Source organism: Trachypithecus francoisi, unplaced genomic scaffold, assembly GCF_009764315.1.
Source record: "Trachypithecus francoisi isolate TF-2019V2 unplaced genomic scaffold, Tfra_2.0 Lachesis_group12, whole genome shotgun sequence".
Taxonomy (NCBI): domain Eukaryota; kingdom Metazoa; phylum Chordata; class Mammalia; order Primates; family Cercopithecidae; genus Trachypithecus; species Trachypithecus francoisi.
The window spans coordinates 46,921,664-46,945,273 of NW_022681457.1; the positions used below are offsets into that span (position 1 = coordinate 46,921,664).

The 23,610-nt window shown below is 40.7% G+C and overlaps 1 protein-coding gene across 7 annotated transcripts in view; it reads right to left on the reverse strand.

The window, feature by feature from the left end:
* MCOLN2 (mucolipin 2) overlaps positions 1 to 23,610 on the reverse strand; it is a 73,882-nt gene that overhangs the window by 23,067 nt on the left and 27,205 nt on the right. For 5 of the 7 annotated variants that reach the window (XM_033225451.1, XM_033225454.1, XM_033225450.1 and 2 more), the window contains exons 2-6: positions 21,342 to 21,501; positions 14,279 to 14,452; positions 11,498 to 11,651; positions 4,211 to 4,295; positions 4,010 to 4,106 (exon numbers count right to left, since the gene is read on the reverse strand). In XM_033225451.1, coding sequence (XP_033081342.1) covers positions 4,010 to 4,106; positions 4,211 to 4,295; positions 11,498 to 11,651; positions 14,279 to 14,452; positions 21,342 to 21,494 — 663 coding nt within the window. In that variant the 5' untranslated portion in view covers positions 21,495 to 21,501. Of the gene's footprint in view, positions 1 to 4,009; positions 4,107 to 4,210; positions 4,296 to 11,497; positions 11,652 to 14,278; positions 14,453 to 16,928; positions 17,030 to 20,431; positions 20,490 to 21,341; positions 21,502 to 23,610 lie in introns of those variants that run through there. The other 2 variants (XM_033225455.1, XM_033225456.1) reach the window with 2 other exon arrangements.

Below are 23,610 nucleotides of genomic sequence, written 5' to 3' on the forward strand. Positions count from 1 at the left end.
AACAACAGACTACATCGAGCAAAGAAGAATGAATTTCTGGCCGGGTGCAGTGGCCAAGCCTGTAATCCCAGCACTTTGGAAGGCCAAGGCAGGTGGATCATTTGAGGTCAGGAGTTTGAGACCAGCCTGGCCAACATGGTGAAACAGCATCTCTAATAGAAAATACAAAATTAGCTGGGTGCGGTTCCAGGCACCTGTAATCCCAGCTACTGGGGAGGTTGAGGCATGAGAATCACTTGAATCTAGGAGGCGGGGGTTGCAGTGAGCTGAGATCACACCACTGCACTTCAGCCTGGGCAATAGATTGAGACTCTGTCTCAGAACAAATAAATAAATAAAATAAAAAGAATTTCTGAACTTGAAGACGGGTCTTTTCAAATAACCCAGCTGAAAACTTCTCAAATCTTGGGAGAGATATGAACATCCAGATCTAGGAAGCTCAAAGATCCCCAATTAGATTCACCCCAAAAAGATTCTCTCCAAGGCCCATTATAATCAATCTGTCAAAAGTCAAAGACAGAGACAATTCTAAAAGCTGCAAGTAGGCTGGGCGTGGTGGCTCATGCCTGTAATTCCAGCACTTTGGGAGGCCGAGGCGGGCAGATCACGAGGTCAGGAGATGGAGGCCATCCTGGCCAACATGGTGGTCTCTACTAAAAATACAAACAAATTAGCCGGGCATGGTGGTGGGCCTGTAGTCCCAGCTACTCGGGAGGCTGAGGCAGGAGAATAGCGTGAACCCAGGAGGCAGAGCTTGCAGTGAGCGGAGATGGTGCCACTGCACTCCAGCCTGGGTGGCAGAGCGAGACTCTGTCTCAAAAAAAAAAAAAAAAAAAAAAAAAAAAGCTCCAAGAGAAAAGCATCAGGCCAGGAGAGAATGACATGATATATTCAAAGGGTTTAAGAAAAAAAAAAAAAAAAAAAAAAACCTGTCAGTCAAGAATACTATATCCAGCAAAGCCATCCTTCAGAAGTGAAGAAGAAATAAAGACCTCCCCAGACAAGCAAAAGTTGAGGGAATTTTCACCACTAGACCAGCCTTTCAAGAAATGCTTGAGGGAGCACTAAAACTGGAAACAAACAATAATTATGATCATGAAAACATGTGAAAGCATAAAACTCAATAGTACAGGTAAGTTTATAATCAAATTCAGAATACCCCAGTATTGGAATGGTGCTATATAAATCTGTCAGTCCTCTAGGACAAAGGTTTTAAGTCAAAATTGTAAAAAACAAACACAAGTACAATTAGAGGCTAAGGAACTCACAATAAAGACATAAATTAAGGCAACAAAGAGAATTATACCAACGAAAATCATCACATCACAGGATTTCTTCACAACTTTCTGTTATTAATGAAACAAATACGATTGAAAGGGCTAATATGTGAAGTTTTACTAAATACAGGATATCAGATATCTGGTTCAGAGAAATCCTAGAGCAAAACAGACAAACAGTCCTAGGAATAAAAATCAAAATTAACTAATCTTTGAAAGAACACAATGTTCTAATTTATTATTCTGAATTGAATTTAAAAGCATTTCCTTCAATTTAGTTCTTTGGGTATGAAATTCTAGTTTTTGTTAGGCTAGAAATTATGTTTCTATTTGTTTCAAGAGCTACATACAATGCTTTTAGAAAGAACAAAGATTGCTCCAAGACTGCAGGCTGAACTTAAGATGTCCAAATGCCCTCAATCTTCTACCTTATGAAATTTAAATCAATCATTTAAATCATTTACAGTTTATAAGTGATATATGCCAAGTACTTATTAGGGTGAACACATTAAGAAAACCAAAAAGTTCACTGGCAGAGCTTGGAGAGTGGATATGTAGGTGATCAAATCCACATGCACCTGCCTGTCTCTGAACACAAGCCAAGTCTGCCCAAGAAGATCACACACTCAAACCAGAGGTTTGAGAATTAAACCATACCATCTTCATTTCTATACCTGTAAGTTATGACTAAACCCTCACTAGCACTGGCACTCAAGGTCTCTGTTTCCTCCAGGAGAGCCCCTAAAATGCTTTTCTCAAAGCAGATAGAAGTCCAAAGAACAAAATAAAAATGAAAAGCCAGTATTTTTAAACCCACACTTCTGACCATATCATGACAAAGTCATCAATGACCTCATCCTTGCAGACCAAACTCCATGCTCCCCTCCTGCCTTTCCCTCATCCCTGCAGATGCTCCCAGTGCTCCTCTGGCCCACCCACCCCAGAGAGCTTGCAGCTGGAGACATTCTTCCTTACCACATATCACAGTCAGTAGTTACTTTTTTTTTTTTTTTTTTTTTTTTTTTTTTTTTTTTGAGACGGAGTCTCGCTCTGTCGCCCAGGCTGGAGTGCAGTGGCCGGATCTCAGCTCACTGCAAGCTCCGCCTCCCGGGTTTACGCCATTCTCTCGCCTCAGCCTCCCGAGTAGCTGGGACTACAGGCGCCCGCCATCTCGCCCGGCTAGTTTTTTGTATTTTTTTAGTAGAGACGGGGTTTCACCGTGTTAGCCAGGATGGTCTCGATCTCCTGACCTCGTGATCCGCCCGTCTCGGCCTCCCAAAGTGCTGGGATTACAGGCTTGAGCCACCGCGCCCGGCCAGTAGTTACTTTTATTTCATTTACTTGTTTTTCTGTTTCCCCCACTAGGCTGTAAGCTTTCCTGAGGGCCACTGTGCCTCTAGGGCGTAGCAAAATGCCTGGTGCATAGTAAGGACTCATTAAGTATTTATTGATAGTTGAATGAAATACTCTTCTGAATTGCTAAAGGACAGTATATACAACTTTCAGCTAGGCATTCAGTTTAGTCCCTTAAGGAACAGGAAAGGGAGGGAGGGAGAAAAAGAAGTAAGGAGAGAAGGACAGAGAAAGTAAGTCTATGAAAATGAGAAGGCAGCTTACTTCCCCATAAAAGTGCACCATCTCTTCTACTATACATACATGCCCCCTCCCAAAATAAAAAGAGAAACAACTGCTACTTTGCAGACTGGTCTTCCCATCAGTGGAGCAGTTTATGCCTCGAGGTTTGAAAACATTTGCTACAACATTTGCAAAGATCTTCCTCTAAAGCTGGGAAGAGCACTATAGACATTTAAAACACCTTCATAAACAATTTTTTTTTTTCTTTTTTTTGAGACGGAGTCTGGCTCTGTCGCCCAGGCCGGAGTGCAGTGGCGCGATCTCAGCTCACTGCAAGTTCCGCATCCTGGGATAACGCCATTCTCCGGCCTCAGCCTCCCTAGTAGCTGGGACTACAGGCGCCCACCACCATGCCCGGCTAATTTTTTTGTATTTTTAGTAGAGATGGGGTTTCACCGTGTTAGCCAGGCTGGTCTTGATCTCCTGACCTCGTGATCCGCCTGTCTCGGCCTCCCAAAGTGCTGGGATTACAGGCATGAGCCACTGCACCCGGCATAAACAATTTTAAAAATGTATTAGGAGAGTAGAAAGTCAAAGCCAATTGTTTAAGCTCTTCTTTTCAGTGTAGAAACTTAGTTTTTAAAAGTTGAAAAGGGTTTGCTTCATCTTCAGAAGTAATGGTCTCTGGATCAACAATACCATAATGAGGCTGGGCATGGTGGCTCATGCCTGTAATCCTAGCATTTTGGGAGGCCTAGGCGGGCAGATCACTTGAGGCCAGGAGTTCGAAACCAGCCTGGCCAGTGTGGCAAAACTCTGTCCTGTCTTTACTATTAATAAAAACATGAAAAAGTTACCCAGGTGTGGTGGCACATGCTTGTAATCCCACCTACTCGGGAGGCTGAGGCATGAGAACTGTTTGAATCTGGAAGGCAGAGATTGTAGTGAGCTGAGATCTCGCCACTGCACTCCAGCCTGTGTGACACAGCGAGACTATGTCTCCAAAAAAAAAAAAAAAGTACCATATTGTATCACTACATCTGTTTTAAACATGACTGTATTTAACACATCTGTAGGCTGCTGTGTTTTATACCCTGCATCAACAAAAAGTGTAGGGAAAAATAAAAGGAAGTGGATAGTAAAACAAAGATACTTGCCGTATTCTGAAAGACATAACAGTCTGGTAACTCACGGGAATGAATTGTTTGTAGGTCAATGCCTTTAAGATGAAAGGAGATTTCAACCTGTAAGAGCCTGAATAAAATATATTGAAAGGTATAAATTGTCATAATCTTACTATACTATTATCCTTCTCCCACCCTCATCTCTTGGGGAATAACACTTTAAAATGTATTTGCCGGTAAAATTCCAGTCTGAAGAATGATGAGTTCTTCCAGTCCGGAGGGTCCTTGGAGAGGTCCTGAAGGTCTAAGTGAACACAATCTAGGGCAATGAAAAAACAAGAAATGGTTGTTTCAGGCAGGAATTGGGTGCTAAAACTAGTGGGCAAAAGTGTGACAAGAAGCAGGTTACTTAGGGAGTTTCAAAGTATCTCCCTAGAAAATACTTTCCAGTTATTCAGGAAAAATGATAGTAACCTCACAGTGGAGAACCTGGCAGGCACCACACTAACCAAGTGATCAAAGTTACATCACAATAGTGGGATAAACAGACATGTACCTCCTGATACAATGAACGGAGAAGCATATGACATCACTTGTGTGGTATTCCTGCCAAAAAATGTATAACCCCAATCTAGTCATGAAGAAACAGAAAAACCCAATGTGAGAGACATTCTACTCTTTAAATGTATCAATATCATAAAAGTTAAACAAATAAAATCCAAGAAACGTTAGACTAAAAAGACTTGACGTGACAACTAAATGGCAGATGTTATCCTGAATAGGATCCTGGAGTTGAGTGCAGTTTTCATTTTATGATAAAGAACATTAGGAAAATTTATGAAATGTGAATAGGGTTTACAGATTACAGTATTGTACCAATGTTAACTCATTATTTTGAGGACTGTATAGTGGTTGTGCAGGAGAATGTTCTGTTTTTGGGAAAATGCACACTGAAGTATTTAGGGGCAAAGGAACAGCATGTCTGCACCTCCAGGAGAAATATTTATGCATAGAAAGAATGATCAAGCAAATGTGATAAAATGTTAGTACTGGCCAGGCGCGGTGGCTCACGCCGGTAATCCCAGCTCTTTGGGAGGCCAGGGTGGGCAAATCATGAGGTTAGGAGTTCGAGACTAGTCTGACCAACATGGTGAAATTCTGTCTCTCTAAACATACAGAAATTAGCCAGGCATGGTGGTGGGCGCCTGTAATCCCAGCTACTCAAGAGGCTGAGGCAGGAGAACTGCTTGAACCTGGGAGGCGGAGGTTACAGTGAGCCAAGATCACACCACTGCACTCCAGCCTGGGCGACAAGAGCAAAACTCCATCTCCAAAATTTTCTGGTAAGTCTGGCACTTTTTCAAAGTAAAAAAAATAAAGAGAAAGAAAAAGAACACAGGTTGTGTTCAAGTAAAAACAAATTACGAGCTGTAAATGATAGAAGAATGATTCCAAGACCCTCACATAAAAATTAGTCTCATTATTGTGTAGGCTAACACCCTTGTTTTACAGAGCAGGAAACAAGAAGCTCTAAAGACAAGCACCTTTCAAGGCCACAGAAACCTAGTGACAGAATTGGTATGAAACCAGCACGGGTGACCCTCGCCCAGGCTGTTGCTGCCCCTTCCATGCTGACTTTGAAATGGAAAAGTCGGGGCCTTGTGCAGTGCCTGGCACCTAGCAGGTGTCCATGAATCTTGGAAAACTCACTGGCTGATTCTTTAAAAGTGTTATTCCACAACTGTAACTCTTCATTTGCCTATTTATCCTTCCAACTAGAGTATAAGGTCTTTGAGATCAAGAGCACAACTTTGTTGCACCTTGCTAAACGCCCACTGCCTAGCATCTAGCTGGCACTCAAAATATGTCCTGATACACGGGATACACTTATGTTCACTGAAAATTAGATGTCCTGAGCCCAAAACAGGGCCCAGAGCTGAACAGACAACTCAATAGACATAATATTTTTAAAAGACATTTGCAGACAATGTGTCTCCCTGTGTTTGGCAGATGGAGTATTAGTGTCAGAAAACAATTCAATGTTGGTTTTCCTGACTAGACCTTAATGAGTACAGTGAGGGCAGTTGGTCAAAAGAAACTTGTTTTTAGGCAGGAAAAGACTGATGACAGAAATAACAAAAACATATTGGGCACTTAACTCCATACCAGACACTGTGCTGTACTTTATATGTTATCTCAATTAATGCATCATCCCATTTAATCTTCAAAGCAATCTTGTGTGATAGGCACTATTACTGCCATTTCACAAATGAACAAACCAAGGTCCAGAGAGGCCAAGAAACTTCCTCAAGGTCATACAGGTAGCTACTCGCTATCCAAAAGTTAAATCTACTTGTGCTTGATTCTAGAGCCTGAGCTCTACCAGTGCACTGAGGAGGTTGACCTCTGAGCACAAATTTTAGAAGAACATCAAAGACCAAGGCTCCGTACTCAACTCATTCGTTTATTCGGTAAATATTTGCTGAAAGCCAGGCACTGTGCTAGGCACTGAAGCTAAAGCAATGAACAAGACAGACACAGTCACCACCTTCATGGAGCTCACATTCTAGTGGGGGAAATAACAATAAGCAAAAATATATACAAGATAATTTCACAGTGTGAGAAGTACTTTGAATATAAAGTGAACAAGAATAACTAAGAGGGTGATATGGTTTGGCTGTGTCCCCAACCAAATCTCATCTTGAATTGTAGTTCCCATAATCCCCACATGTCGTGGGGGGGACCCAGTAGGAGGTAATTGAATCATGGGGGCAGTTACCCCCATGCTGCTGCTGTTGTGATAATGGGTGAGTTCTTATGAGATCTGATGGTTTTATAAGAGGCTTTCCTCACTTTGCTCTGCACTTCTCCCTCCTGCCACCATGTGAAGAAGGATGTGTTTGCTTCCCCTTCCACCATGATTGTAAGTTTCCTGAGGCCTCCCAAGCCCTGCAGAACTGTGAGTCAATTGAACCTCTTTCCTTTATAAATTACCCAGTCTTGGGTATGTCTTTATTAGCAGCATGAGAACAGACTAATACAGAGGGAGAGTCCACCTTAGGAAAGATAGTTAGGGAATGACTTTAAAGGTGCAAAAGATGTTTGAACTGAAACCTTTTTCCTAAAAGGAAAAAGAACCAGCTCTGCATAGAACCAAATAGGAAAAAAAAAAAAAAAATCAAGCACTAAGGCCTCCAAGCAAGAAAGAGCCTGGCTTGCTCAACAAACAGCAAGGATGCTACAACAGAAATGTGAGGACAGGGGTCTGGAGAGGCAGGCAGGAGGCTAGTTTCTACAAGGACTTGTGGATTTTATTCTAAATGGGACGGGAAGCCACTAATGATTTGTAAGCCTGGAAGAGGTATGACCTGATTTACCACTGCAGTTTCTGCAGGGCAGGGAAGAGACTGGTAGAGGCAAGACCAGAAGCAGGGAGACCATCTAAGCAAGTAGTGGCTTGGATGACAATGGTGGCAGTGAAAATGGGGAAACTGACAACTTCAAGTACAGGGCTTGAATAACCAAGGTTATTACAGTATGATATGAAAATGTTGGTATCATTTTTAAAATCAGGAAGTCTAAGAAAGAAACAGCCTGGGCCACAGGGTAGGTAGGGAGATGGGGGAGGCTTAAAATGTTCTGTTTTAGACACAGCAGTTTTGAAATTCTTATTAGGCAACACAGCGGAGTTGTCAGATGGTCAGTTGGATGTATGAGGAGCGTGGAGCTCAGGGAAGTTTGGATTTGAGATGCAAATTTGGGTACACCTTTCTAGAGAAAGGGCACAAGTCCTCGGAAACTGAAAGGAGTGGGTCCTGCTGCTCTGGTGAGGGTTTTAACTGTGGCCTCACCTCTGTACTCCTTTGTAACACAAGGGTGAAAATAAGTGGAAGGAAGTTATGCAAGAAGCTTTGAAGACATGATGGCAAGAAGATGAGGGTGTTCTTTCTATGTGGCACACTTCGCCAGTAAGCATCAGCTGGACACAGGGATGGAAGAGGCTGGGGACTAATGGTGATTGAGTGGATCCAGTTGAGAAGGGAGGAGAGGCAAGCATTCTGACAGCTTTTGTAATGTGATATTGATGCACAAAGATTTCTAAGTAGGATCCAGAAGGCACTGAAGGCAGGAGGTGGTGATGGAGAGTGAAGAATTGGATGAAGTCAGTAAAAAGAGATGTCTATGTGAAGTCTAAGATCTTTAGTTGGAGATCACTGAACCAGTGCTTCAAACATTTAACGTGTGTGAACCACTTGGGGAGCTTGCTGCTAAGAAGCACTTTTGGATTCAGTGGCTCTAGGGCATGGCCTGAGATTCTGCATTTCTCATAAACTCCCAGCTGATGCCCATGTTGCTGGGTTTTCAGTAGGAAAGACCTACTGTCACTAAATCATTACATGACTTAGTTGCTTACCTTGACTGAGCATCAGTTTCCGCAACTGTAAAGGTCAAAATGATGATATTTAAGGTCCTCCTACCTCTAACATTCTTATTCTAAGGTGAAGTAAAAAAAAAAAAAAAAAAAAAGTTAAACTGATCTGAGTAAACAACTATATTCTGAAGAAGAAACACGTTTGAGCTCTCTGTGCCACACACTGTCCTAGGCCTTTTTCTCCTGTATTTCATTTATTCTAAGATGCAACTTTTTTTACTTTTAAGCATCTCTAAAGCGGATGAGTCTTTCAAAAAAATGGTATCTTAGATTCACAGAAATTGAACAGAATTCTGTTAGTTAATTTTACACTATTTGTAAAATTTGCCTTATAAAAGTCTGTTTGGTTGTTCAAATTTTGTGTGATTTTGTAATTATAGGGTTACACTTTGTTTAAATACTCATTCAGAACTCTCTGAAGTCTGGCTGACTTTCCACTTATAGCCATTGCTACCGAGGCCACCAAGCACATGGTAGCAACAAAACTGAGTTTGTTTGTTTTGTTTTGTTTTTTCAAGATAGCAAAAGCCCTAAATAAAACATCAAACTTCAAGCAGAATAAACTGATATCTACAGTAACAGCCTCATAACTCAAATGAATATGAATCTCACAGAATACTCCAGCCAAATAATCCTTTCAGGGGGAGGGTAGATTCCTGCTGTTCTTAAAAGAGCAGGAAAAATGATGAAATGGTCATAATGTCTCATGCTAAGAACATGCGGAAAAGAATATAAGACACTCAAAAATTGTATTACAGAAAATGAAACACTATATTAAAAAGTTAGTTACTCAAATGTTATTTTTTTTCAAGAAGGAATTTCGCTCTTGTTGCCCAGGCTGGAGTGCAATGGTGCAATCTTGGCTCACCGCAGCCTCTGCCTCCTGGGTTCCAGCAATTCTCCTGCCTCAGCCTCCCGAGTAGCTGGGATTACAGGCATGTGCCACCACGCCTGGATAATTTTGTAATTTTAGTAGAGATGGGGGTTTCTCCATGTTGGTCAGGCTGGTCTCGAACTCCCGACCTCAGGTAATCCGCCCACCTTGGCCTCCCAAAGTGCTGGGATTAAGGGTGTGAGCCACTGCGCCCGGCCAAACATTTTTTGACGGGATTCATAACAGTCCTCCCAATGAGGCTGACCTGGAAAGCTGTAGTTCTCCAGACAGAACCAGGAAGGATATGCCCATTAGCATAAATTAAGGGAAACACTAATCTTGATCTATACAATCATCTGTGCAGCTAAATATAAGCCCGCCAGGAAAGCTGGGCGTGTAGGCAAATATCTGTGTTTAGAACACTGAAGGATGATTCCCATAATAGTAAAGATAGTGCAAAATTCATGAGTAGTTAATCTGGAACAGCTTCTGCTAATTCACCTACATCAACTATAGTGCCAAATGAATGAAGTCAAACTCAATCTTATTTGTATCTGCAGGCTTCCTTCAATGTATCCAAGGAAAGAGGGCCTAAAACCTAGTATCACATATTTGAAGAATCTTCATTATACCTTTTGGGTATGTCAGAAGATTCTCTTTGACAAGCTATATTTAATAAGTCAAAGAATACAATTAACATATTTAAGCAATCTCTGTTAAAATAAACTCATTAATAACCAACCTCTGTCCATTTAGTTAAACACAGTCCATATTCTGAGAGAAATGAAATGAACAAGGGAAAGACTGCCCAATGGGCAGGAAATAAATCCTGCTTTCCAGCATTGCCAGTGCTATCTACCACTGATATGACTTTGGCCACATTTCTTTCATCAATTTTCCAAGAAAAATCAATTGAGAAAAACAGTATATGAATCACTGGGAAACCACTGTATGGTACATCCAATTAGAGTCACATATTTTTAAAAGGACAAGGGACAGATGGCTTACTTGAAACAGAGGGTAACAGGACAAGTCCTCCTGTCACAGTTACTGGAATCACCTACAGGGAAGAGCATAGCTGACCACCCAGGTAAAAGATTAAAACAGGGTTAGCCCCTGTAGGTGGACTACCAAATAGATCTCAGGTTAGCAGAAGCTTCCAGGGAGATAAGACAAGTGACGTGTGACCTTTCAACGTTGCCAGCTACAGAACCAGGTACTCTCCTCTAGATGGTCTCTGAAAGCACCGTGTGAGCCAGATACCACATGTGCTGGCTTATGGGCTGGTTCTTTCAGAGTCAAGAGCACATGACACATTTACTCACGAAGAGATTCTGAGCGAGCAGCCTATAGAAACAATTAAAACCTCTGTCTTATAGGGTATTCTCCTGTTGTGTCATCAAGGCACCTTAAGATCAGATTATAGGAAGTACGATCAAATGAACTCATCAATGTGAAGCTCTAATTTTAATAAAAGCATTCTAAATTTAAACTGTTGTAGAATCCCTACTCCTGAACTGTTAGTACTTGAGGAGCCACAACTGATTAATCTTTGCAACCCCAGCACATAAAACTGAGTGCTCTGGACATGATGACTACACACCAGAGGTTTGTTGAGTGAATAACAAAACAATACAATAATAAAACAATATTTTAAAAAACAAAAAGTCTCAAGCCAAACACCTCGCATTTACATACAGTATGCTCTTAAATGCTTAACAAAATAGCACAAAACAATTCGACTTCATTAGCCATTAACTTGTTGCCAAGGGATCTCCTAAGACAGAAAATGAGTTACTAATCACAATTCACCTTTGAAGAGCATTTCTATATTTTACAAATTACAAAAACAAGTGTACAAAGCATCTTTACATATATTATTTCATTTAACACACACAGACCATTTTTTCAAAAAGCCTAATCATCCCCTCATAGGGGAAAAAACCCAAAAAACAGGACCTGTGAATATACCCCAAAACCAACTATCTTTTGAGTTGCTCTAAATAGATCCACAAATGCTGTCCCCGTCCCATCGCCACAACCCCACAGTTTCCTGAGCCAAAGCCCCTCTGCGGGCCAATGTTGGAGTGTCAGCCCCTGACAGGTTAGCTGTCACTAAAGCAAAGTTGTTCCATCTGGGTTGCTAGCACATGAGGGCATTTTTGCTCTTACCAGAAGACGATAAAGGCACATCATGAAATTATCACTGCATTACCGAGCTCAATGTCGTTGTCAATATTCAGTGTCTCATTAGAAGGAAACATGGTCCCTTTCTTGTAATGCTGCTTACAGACTTTTAAGCCAATTCTATTGTCTTCATTTTCTCCATAACCAAGGGTCCCCAGGGTAATGTCCTTTAGCTGATGATACTATTAAAAAATAGTCAAATAAAAACCACATATGACCTTTTAAAACTTTGATCAGAGGTTATAGCATATAGAATGTACTTTTAGTTACTTTGTATTGTTTACATCATGTCCCTCAATAGAACTTCCCGATTTAAAATACTACAAAGAAATCTTCTCAGGTTGTTCAGCAAGACATTGCCTCACAGAACTCGAAACTAAACATGGTGATGGACAGCTCCCACCTCACTCAGCCAAAGCCAAGGTCCTGCCTTATCTCTAGGACCTCATCTCCTACTCCAGTTCCTTGGCTCTCCCCCCACCCCACCCCCACCCCACCCCCACCCCCGCAAAGCTGAACTGGCCTCCAGGCACTTCCTGGAGCTCACACACCTATTTTTGCCTCTGGCCTTTGCTGTTCCCTCTGCCTGGAGACCCATGTACATAGCCGCTGGGTTTACTCACTCCTTCAGCTCTCAATTCCACACCTCAATGAGGCCTTCCCTCCCTAAGCCAAGGAAAATTGCAAACATACATCAAAACATTACATTGTAACCCATAACTATATACTGGGTACAATTATGCCCTGTCAAATAAAAATAAAATAAATGCAGTAAAAAATAGAAAGAAAATCACAAACATCTATCACCACACCCAGGCACTTCACATCTCCTTCCCTGCTTTACTCCTTAGCAGTTATTACTTTCTAACATCTACTGAGGACATGAGCCATCCACACTCCACAGCTTACATCAATGACTAACATGAACCAACATTAGCTTACCTGAGCTTACATTAACATGGCTTTACTGTTGGCTATCTGCACTAATAGGGATTTACTAGCTCTATCTTCATTAATATGACTTTACTATTTTTGAAAATTTTTGCCCTGGACCATAAAAGTCCCTGTATTATTTTAGGAACATCCAAAAAACTCATTGAAATAGATATCAATTGGAAGATTTTGTCTGAAAACAACTCCAAGATTCTTTGAAACTGCCTCCCCAATCCTCACCTTGCCATGTTCATCAGTCCTAAATTATTATATCATCATCCTTACCTAATTCTAATCAAGCTCCCCTCACATTAAAGAACTCCCTCCTTACCAAAGGCAATATGGCATCTGATCAATACAGCATCTCCCTTACCACTCTAAGTAATAAGCTCAGCTTTGCTCATCAACATGTTTTTTGTGTGGTGTTCTCAGGGAGCCAGCATTTGATACTATACATTTCACTTCTTTTTGTCTAACTCTTCCTTCTAGAATCAAGCTCTAAAAAGGAAGGTATTTTGTCTGTTTTATTCACTGCTGCATCCTCAATGTCTGGAATAACACCTGCTACATATTAGATACTTCAATGTTTTTTGAATGAACGGAAAAGAACAGGAACAGTTTCTCTTTCCTAAATTTTTTTTTTCTTTTTTTTCTTTTTGAGACGGAGTCTTGCTCTGTCGCCCAGGCTGGAGTGCAGTGACCGGATCTCAGCTCACTGCAAGCTCCGCCTCTCGGGTTCACGCCATTCTCCTGCCTCAGCCTCCCAAGTAGCTGGGACTACAGGCGCCCGCCACCTCGCCCGGCTAGTTTTTTTGTATTTTTTTAGTAGAGACGGGGTTTCACCATGTTAGCCAGGATGGTCTCGATCTCCTGACCTCGTGATCTGCCTGTCTCGGCCTCCCAAAGTGCTGGGATTATAGGCTTGAGCCACCGCGCCCGGCCTCCTAAATTATTTCTCAAGTCTACAAATCTGCTTTCTCAGACCTGTCTAGATACAACTATTTTATGTTCCATATTCTTAAGATTCAGCTAGGGTTATTAATGCTAAAACATCACAATTAAGGCCACAGAATCCTTGATTGTTTGTTTATTTATTTTATTATTTATTTATTTATTTATTTATTTCTGTAGAGATGGGGTTTCACAATGTTGCCCAGACTGGTCTCAAACTCCTGGACTCAAAGGATCAACCCACTTTAGCCTCCCAGAGTGCTGGGATTACAGGCATGAGTCACCATGCCAGGCTGGAATCTTTGATTTTATACTAAGCTTTCATCAAGCCTTCTGAGATTAAAAATCTACTCTTGCTATTTGATCTGGGGTAATTTTCCAAAAGCAGTAGGTATGAAGTGATAAATTAAAAAGATAAATCTTTTTTAAAAAGTAAAAATAGGAAACTCTTTTGTGTAGAAATGTAGCTTCAGAAGCCGGGTGCGGTGGCTCACGCCTGTAATCCCAGCACTTTGGGAGGCTGAGGCGGGCTGATCACGAGGTCAGGAGATCAAGACCATCCTGGCCAACACGGTGAAACTCCGTCTCTACTAAATATACAAAAACTTAGCTGGGCGTGATGGCAGGTGCCTGTAGTCCCAGCTACTCGGGAGGCTGAGGCAGGAGAATGACATGAACCCTGGAGGCGGAGCTTGCAGTGCACTCCAGCCTGGGCAACAGAGGGAGACTCTGTCTCAAAAAAAAAAAAAAGAAAAAAGAAAAAGAAAGAAATGTAGCTTGAGAAATAGCAATAAACATTTTTTGGCAGACTGCAAAACTTACATTAGAATATTTTAACATATGTATAATTTTTGTTTGTTTCCTAAGACAAGGCCACATATCAATACATTGTTAAAGTATAGGTCATTCACAACAAAACACTTGCCTGATTAATAGCAAAAAAGATGCTCTCGTAGGCATCCTCCTGAGTATATACACTGCAGCTGTAGTCATCTTCATCTGTACCAGAATATCCTTTCAAAAACAAGTGCTTAAAAGCAACAGTGTTATCTTCTTTGAAAGCAACCACCAGCTGGTTACTTAAACCAAAACGAACAAGCTAAAAAATAAAATAAAATAGAAATACATGAATTATATCATATATCGGGGAGGCAAATGTCTTCTCACTATCATCAACCATTACCTATAAACATCAGAAAAGAATATCAATTTTTTTGGTTTATACTAATAGCATCAATGTCAAAATACAAGTCCCACAGAAGAATAACCTCATCAAGCTACACCAGCAATTCAAAGTAGCATAAAATTAGAAGAGATTACTGCTCCCAATGACTAGTGACCCTACTGGCCTTTAATTAAGAAAGAAAGAATCCAAATCAGCTAAGTGTCAATCCATTTTTCTCATACTTGGATTTCAAGTTAATTGTTTTCAAAATCGATTACTTAGTAAAGCAGTAACTCATCGTATTGATTTAAGATTTAGAAATTGGCTGGGCGCAGTGGCTTGAGCCACCGCACTTTGGGAGCACTTTGGGAGGCCAAGACGGGCGGATCACGAGGTCAGGAGATCGAGACCATCCTGGCTGACACAGTGAAACCCTGTCTCTACTAAAAAATACAAAAAACTAGCCGGGCGAGGTGGCGGGCGCCTTTAGTCCCAGCTACTCGGGAGGCTGAGCCAGGAGAATGGCTTAAACCCGGGAGATGGAGCTTGCAGTGAGCTGAGATCCGGCCACTGCACTCCAGCCTGGGCGACAGAGTGAGACTCCATCTCGGAAAAAAAAAAAAAAAAAGATTTAGAAATTGTAGTATTTTTTAAAATCACAACTATGTTTTACATATGTCTTTTTTTTTTTTTTTTTTTTTTTTTTTGAGGCGGAGTCTCGCTCTGTCTCCCGGACTGGAGTGCAGTGGCCGGATCTCAGCTCACTGCAAGCTCCGCCTCCCGGGTTTACGCCATTCTCCTGCCTCAGCCTCCCGAGTAGCTGGGACTACAGGCGCCCGCCACCTCGCCCAGCTAGTTTTTGTATTTTTAGTAAAGACGGGGTTTCACCGTGTTAGCCAGGGTGGTCTCGATCTCCTGACCTCGTGATCCACCCGTCTCGGCCTCCCAAAGTGCTGGGATTACAGGCTTGAGCCACCGCGCCCGGCCTACATATGTCTTTTAAAAGTGTTTTTTGAAAAGCAGCCTACATAAATACTTACCCCAGCTAGGAGGTAATAGTTGTCAAAATAATTCAATTAATTCAGCTCTGTAAGAATTCTTGTATAAAATTTACACCTGAGAGTTTCCCTCACCAAATTCTACAGTATCAAAGCACATGAAAGAATAACAGAGCATGCTTTACTTGTATGATGTCAAACCCATTCACTGTCACCAAGCATTCACCTACTCCCGAAAAATGCCCACTTATTCTCCCTTTCATTGTAATTGTATTCTGGCAGAATTTAGGCACCCAAGGGCTCTCTTCACCAGAAGTGAAAGTTTTCTTCTTGGAACCCAAAAATGGAGGAAATTAACACCAAAAGTTTACAAAAAACCCAGGAAACTACACACACAGCTACACAAATACCCCATCACGCACGCACTCCCACGTGCACAAGCATACATTCACACTCTCTCACATGCATGCACTCTTAATCGTGTCCTCTCTGTCTCTCTTACATACACACACAGGCAGTGATGGTAGTCAAATCTCTATAAGCCCTGTCCTACACACCTCTCCCCACCTCCCTAAGTGATCTCTTCAGCTGCCTTATAAAACAATGAGACTAGAAGGTTTGCCCCAAGTCCTCACTCAACTAAGCCACCAAATTTTGGGACTGTTTTCTTCATATGTAAAATTAGCAAGTGTAACTAGAAGACACTGACAGTTCTGTTATTTGTTGTCATTCCATGGTTCAATATGATACATCTAAACAATAATATACAAGACACAATTCTGAATAATTCAGATAAAACTAATGTTAATTTAGCCGGGTGAGGTGGTCTGTGGCTATAGTCCCAGCTGCTTGGGAGGCCGAGGTGGGAGGATCACTTAAGCCCAGGAGTTCAAGGCTAGCCTTGGCAATATAGCAAGACCTGTCTCTAAAAAAATAAAGTAAAATAGCTAATATTAATTTGCATATGCAAACAACATATAGGCATAAGGTTTTTTCACGGTTTACATTTTTTAGCTTTTATATTTTGTCGTTTTAAAAAATACTAAATGATTAGGAAAAATTGTCACCATTTTCAGCAATTATTATATGCCAGGTACTGTGCTAACTGCTTTACATGCAGTGTCTCCTTTACCCCAAGTGGTCTATGAAAATGTTACTACTGTTATTCCATTTTACATATGTGGAACCTGAGATTTAGCTTCATTAAATTGCCTAACTCACCTAACCAGAATGGAAGCCAAGTCTAATTCCAACGTCATCTGTGTTATGCTATAAAAACAACTTCCTTCTGCTGAAAAAGTTTTTTGGGATGCTTCTTATAACGAATTTAAGTGCTAGCTTTTCAAAATTACGAAAGGCAACTATCACTTGAGAATGTACACAGATGCTACTGTTCAGCATTTGAGACTCACCATGTCACATTCCTCAAATGCCATGTCAAAGGATTGTGCAACTGCTAAAACTCAGCTATTCTAAGGAAAACATCAGAAGTCCCACATCATTCCAACTTGTGCTGAAAATTAAGCAACAGAAGGTTATAAGTTCTAAGCATGTGATTTCTGTCAATGGTGCCTGTAGAAGCCAGAAAAGGTCATGTTGCTCTTGAAAGCTAAAATGTAAACCAGGGAAACAACACACACATGATTGCTTCGAAGTTTTATTAAAACTACTGACACATATGAAAAAACTGGTACACATACCACACATGAATGAAGTTCTTCAATCAAAGTTTGCTGAGTGCTTACTCTGAGTCAAGCTGGGATACAATGTGGAAAAGAACAACACTGCATGGTACTGAATCACAACTCTTATCTGTTGAGAACCAGGCATTGTGCTAAAATGTATTATTTTTCATTTAATTCTCAATACCCTATGAGGGAGCTATTACACTGTGCTCTGCAAGGACAGGAATGTTTTTCCTTTTTCCCTACTATTATATACTCAGGAAATGAAATAATGCCCATCACAATGTCAAACACTGAATCAGCTGATGAATATAATCCCATTTGATACATCTGAAGTCAAGTAATTTATCCAGGTTGGAATATCCAGAAAATGTTAGAGGAAGGATCTGGACCCAGGTCTGTTTGATTCTCGAGTCTGTTTGTTCTCTCAACCTCTTGGCCCCACAACCTCTTAAACTGAAATGCTGCCAATTTAACTCTAGAGGCAGGGATATTAGACCCATTCCTCCCACATTAATAGTGAAGCTAAAGAAACAACAACAACAAAAAATGTGAACTAGGGAATGAACAAATTGACCATGAAAGGAGTATATAGTTTGCTGATATTTGAAGCCACAACCTTAAACTCAGAGCTCATCAAAACTCAGCTTTGGGGATGAGAGGACTCTGTTGTAATCTCTGCTTGGAACCTCCCCTATCTGGCATCAGGAGCAAGAAATTTCCTCCATTCTATTCATAGAACAAGACAAGATCAAAATGCATGGCCCAGCACTGGGGAAGGTTGGGATTTTCATATCATCTCTTAAAGGAGACAAATCCTGGGGAGGAAACTGCAAAGTCCCTTTCTTGTTATGACAGAACCAAACACTCACTGCAGAGTAAGAGTAAGGGAAGATGGTATTGTCCAAATGACTGGGTTTTCTTTTTTTAAAGGCGTTGACAGCAAAATGCATCCTAGTCCCACTAATTAGACATTAAGATTTGCTGAGAGTATGATACAAGACAGAAAAATAATTACTTATAAGTGTAGTCTGGCAGAGATTGTGAATTTAAGGCCTCATTATGAAATCAATGTAGGATAAAATATTCTGTACCAGGTAAAAACAAGATACTGCTCTAATTATGTACAAAAGATATGGGAGAGAAAGAGTAGAACTAGCAAAAGAATGTAGACACCTCCCTCAAGATTATAAATTACTGCAGAATTCAGAGTAAGAATTTAACATTTTTTTTTCTTTCTCATCAGCCCTCATACCCATCCCATTAGACTTGAGGATGGAGCACACAAAAAAAAAAAAAAAAAAAAAGAAAAAGAAAAAGAGAGGGAGGGAAAAGTGAGATATTATGCAAGGAATGGTAAACAAGGAATCTGCTCCAATTAGATATCACCCAAATAGCAAAATTTGTTAGAATGATCCTATATGGAAACAAAAGTTTAATCCTTCCCAATTTTATTAGGGGAAACAGGGTATGCCCATATGAAAAGTAAACTATAGTTCCCAGAAATATTTTGTTATTTAAAGTAAAATTAGTAGGCCGGGCACAGTGGCTCATGCCTGTAATCCCAGCCCGTTGGGAGGCCAAGGCGAGAGGACTATTTGAAACCACAAGTTCAAATATAGTCTGGGCAACAAAGCAAGACCCCATCTCTACAAAAATAAAATAAAAAGCCAGGTGCAGTGGTATGTGCCTTTAGTCAGCTGTTTAAAAGGCTGAGGTGGGAAGATCTCTTGAGCCCAGGAGTTCGAGGTTGCAGTAAGCTATGATTGTGTCACTGCACTCCAGCCTGGGTGACACAGAGAGACCCCACCTTGAAAAAATAATAAAAAATAAAATCAGTCATGTAGACAGGAAGAAGTACTAAAGAAAACCATGTGCTGGATGGTCAGGCAAGGCCCAGTGGGGGAGATGGGACTTCAAATAGTACCTGAAAGATGAGGGAGAAAAAGAATCACCCTGGACTTGGAGAAACAAACAGGAGGTGGAAGAGAATCATTGGGTTGGCCTGTCTGACTGGGATTTGGGTAGGAAATAGCAGATGAAAACTTGTTGGAAAGACAAGTTGAAGGAGACTGGAACTCTTTGAATTCCAGGCTAGAGAGGTGAAATTTTCTTCTTGGGAAGTAGGGTTTTTGTTTTTTGTTTTTTGTTTTGTTTGTTTTTTTTTGAGACGAGTCTCGCTCTGTCGCCCAAACTGGAGTGCAGTGGCGCGATCTCAACTCACTGCAAGCTCCGCCTCCCAGGTTCATGCCATTCTCCTGCCTCAGCCTCCCCAGTAGCTGGGATTACAGGCGCCCACCACCACGCCCAGCTAATTTTTTGTATTTTTAGTAGAAACAGGGTTTCACCATGTTAGCCAGGATGGTCTCGATCTCCTGACCTCGTGATCCACCCGCCTCGGCCTCCCAAAATGCTGGGATTACAGGAAGTAGGGTTTTGAACAGGAGAGTGACACAATAAAGTTTCTGAACAGGAGAGTGACACAATAAAGGCTATTCTACGAAAAATTAAGGTGATATTAGCATCGAATGTATATGGATAAGAAAGGTAGGCATAAGACAAAGCTAGAAGCAGCCTAATTAACTAATCTATATTCCTACACTACAAATTCTGAGGACAGGACCTATATCTAGAATAGATACATTATTGGTTGCCAAGACCAAAACTTCAAAACCAAGAATGAGAATGAAAATAAGCTAACAATAAGCATACACATTTAACAATGTCTTTGCATCTCAACCTTGTTGTTTCTTTGGAAGTAACTTGCTTTCCCTAAACCTGAGCTGGTACATATGGCATGTCATACACTGAAAAGCCTGTTTATGAACACAGAGTAAAGAAGCAACTCTAATTATGGCAGAGACCTTCTCCCATTTCTAAAACTACATAAAGGTATTTTTAAGTATTTATTTTTATGTTCCAGAAATAACATCTTACACACCTCTACACTGATAACAGAATGATTATTTGCCAATAGAGCCACATATCCCTAATTAGTTTAAAAGGGCATATGTTTCAAATATAGTTAACTATGGCAATGATTCCCAACCTTGTTGGCACCAGGGACTGGTTTTGCGGAAGACAATTTTTCCAGGGACTGGAGCGGGTGGGTGGGGGTGGGGGTGGGTGGATAATGGTTTCAGGAGGATTCAAGTGCATTACATTAGTTGTGCATTTTATTTCTGTTATTACTACATTGCAATATATAATGAAACAATTATACAACTCACCATAATGTAGAATCAGTGGGGGCCCTGAGCTTGTTTTCCTGCAAGTAGAAGGTCCCATCTAGGGGTGGTGGGAGACAGTTGACAGATCATCAGGCATTAGATTCTCATAAGGAGTGTGCAACCTAGATCCTTTGAATGTGCAGTTAACAATTGGGTTTGCACTCCTATGAGAATCTAATGCCACCACTGATCTGACAGGAGGCAGAGCTCAGGCAGTACTGCAAACCATGGGGAGCAGCTATAAAAACAGATAAAGCTTTGCTCCCTTGCCTACCACTCACCTCCTGCTGTGCAGCCTGGTTCCTAACAGGTCCATGGCCCAGGGATTGGGGACCCTTGACCTATAGAGAAGCCTCCCCAATACTGGTTCAGCAATACAGGCCCCAAAACTAGAGGAAAACTCTGATGGCTGTTTTGATACCAGTAATAAAGAGTTCAACAATATGAACTTGAACAAAAGGTCTAAATGCAGCTTTTGTATAATCCTGATAGTGCCTGGGATCAGTGTTTACTTAGATAGAGCACATTAATAGGATACAAGGAAAACTTAGGATTCTGTAAGTCTGAAGACAAAAAAATGCAGATTTTGAAAGTATATTTGAATAAGCTGTGTTTAATAAAGAGAGTTCCAGAACACAAATGTGTGTCACTCAGACATAGAAACCCCTCACCACAGATCGACATTTATTCAGCATTTACAGAACCTATACAGAGAGGGCCTCAGGATCTCTTACTAAGATTGTCTTCTAAACAGAACTTCAACCTACCCTCTGCTCTCCAGAGTCAACATAATTTTAGTTTTAGGAACTTGAGTGTGGGCTTTTCAGAACAAAAGTCAAGTACAGAACACATGAAAAGAGTTTTGTCTTGGGGTAAGGGAAAAATCAAATGAAATAATAATATAAGTTACCTGTGTGGTGACCATGACTATCTTCAAAATCTGCAAACCCAGTTTCCACGGAATCTGGCATCTGGCTCGGTATTTTTCACAAGGGCTCATGAAGTAAAACTTCAGGTCTTCCCTTAGACATTCTTCTTTCATCTCAGAATCATGATGTGCCATTGCATTTCTGCCACAGAAGATTAATTTTAAATACCCAGGAAAGCCTCTCCCTCAGCTCCTTTTGAAGTAACTTGCTTTTCCTAAACTTGAGCTGGTACATATGGCATGTCATACACTGAAAAGCCTCTTTATGAACACAGCATAAAAAAGAACTCTAGTTATGGCAGGGACTGTCTCCCATTTCTAAAACTACATGAAAAATTATTCCAGACCCTCTACCTCCTACTTTTCCACGTAGCCACCCATCTTGTTCAAAATGGCCAATCTTGGCCAGGCATGGTGGCTCACACCTGTAATCCCAGCACTTTGGGAGACTGAGGTGGGCAGATCATTTGAGGTCAGGAGTTTGAGACCAGCCTGACCAACATAGTGAAACCCCATCTCTACTAAAAATACAAAAATTAGCTGGGTGTGGTGGCGGGCCCCTGTAATCTCAGTTACTAGGGAGGCTGAGACAGAAGAATTGCTTGAACCTAGGAGGTGGAGGTTGCAGTGAGCCAAGATCACGCCACTGTACTCCAGCCTGGATGACAGAGTGAGAGTCTCTCTCAAAAAATTAAAAATTAAAAACAAAATTAAAAAAAACGGCCAATCTCAAGAATTATAAAAATTCGATTTTACTTACAAGACTCACCAATTCCTACTTCTTAACATAGAGCATTCACCTGTCACTAGAGAAAGTATGTGTGTTTGTTTGTGTGAGTGTGTATGTACGAACTGTATGTGAGTGAGTATATGAACAAAAACCAGACAGGACATTTTCATGATACTCCAGGTATGACATTACAGAAACTTAGTATAAATGAATGGAATTAGATTGTTATGGAAGAAGAGAATCTTCGTTCTGTAACTCTGTATTGAGAGAAGGACTATGACCTTTTTTTGGATAAAGTATCAGTGATTATATGATTCCAGAATATACATAGCTTCAAAAAGATAAATAGCATCTCTCAATTTAAGCCTAGTCAGGTATTTATCACTTTACATTAATAAAATTTTGCTTTTACTATTTCAAAGACTCTGGACTCAGGAATGGGCACATGACTCAAGCTAGGCCAAAAAGAACCAATGAGAGATGGTTCACAGGACTGTTATTGTAGTCCCCAAAGTGGGGTGCAGAAAACAATCCATTGGGAGTATAAAAATATTGGTATTTCCATTTTATTCTTTACATTAAAAACTAAAAATTGAACTCCATAATTAGTATAACATAGAATATACATACAACACAGCAATATAACTTACAGCATATGTACACCATAACAAAGAACAAAAGTAGTATCTAGGAGCATATCAGATATAAAGAAATATATACATGTTGGGACTATTCTGCTCAACTTTTACTGTTAGGTACATAATCAACGAAGTTTGGAGATCACTGACTTCAAGCACAGACTATGAGTCTGGAATTCCTAAAATCTATCTCACCACCAAAGGAGAGCTTGCCAGAGACTGCAGCTAACACAGAAGATCAGGTAGACAGACACTATGCCTAAAAACAATACTTGAATTCCTGGATCCAGCTGTTCCTGAAGTAATCCATCCCAAGTCTTTCCATTTGAGTCAACAAATACCCTTTACGGCTTAAGCCAGTTTGAGTTTGACTTCTTGCCTTAGGAAGTACATTGATGGTAAGTGTAAAGAATAAACTCTAGTAAGTTATGCTAATCATTAGAGTTACTCATTTCTTGGAAAGGTTTTATAATTGTGGGTCATTTTTAAGGATTTTTTTACTGGAAATATGTAAGTGACATATTTTTATACTGACTGATGATCTATGTTATCTGCCTTGACTGACAAATCTAAAAGAATCCTAAAAGGGGATGCCCATTTTAAGGCTTATTGTCAGTTGTTAATAATTTACTATTTCTAAATAGATTTTTAAATATCTTGTTTCTAGGATTAGAGGGCTAAGTTATTCAGAACTATCCTGCTGGAAAGCAAGGAAAAGAGGAAAGAAAGAGAGAAGGCAAGGAAAGAAGGAGAGAGGAAGTGAAGGGAAGGAAGGAGGGCAGGAAGGAGAGAAGGAGAGAGGGAGGGAGGGAGGGAAGTAAGGAGAAAAAGGAGAGACGGAGCGAGGAGAGAGAAAGTAGCGGGGGGGAGGGAAGGAAGAAGG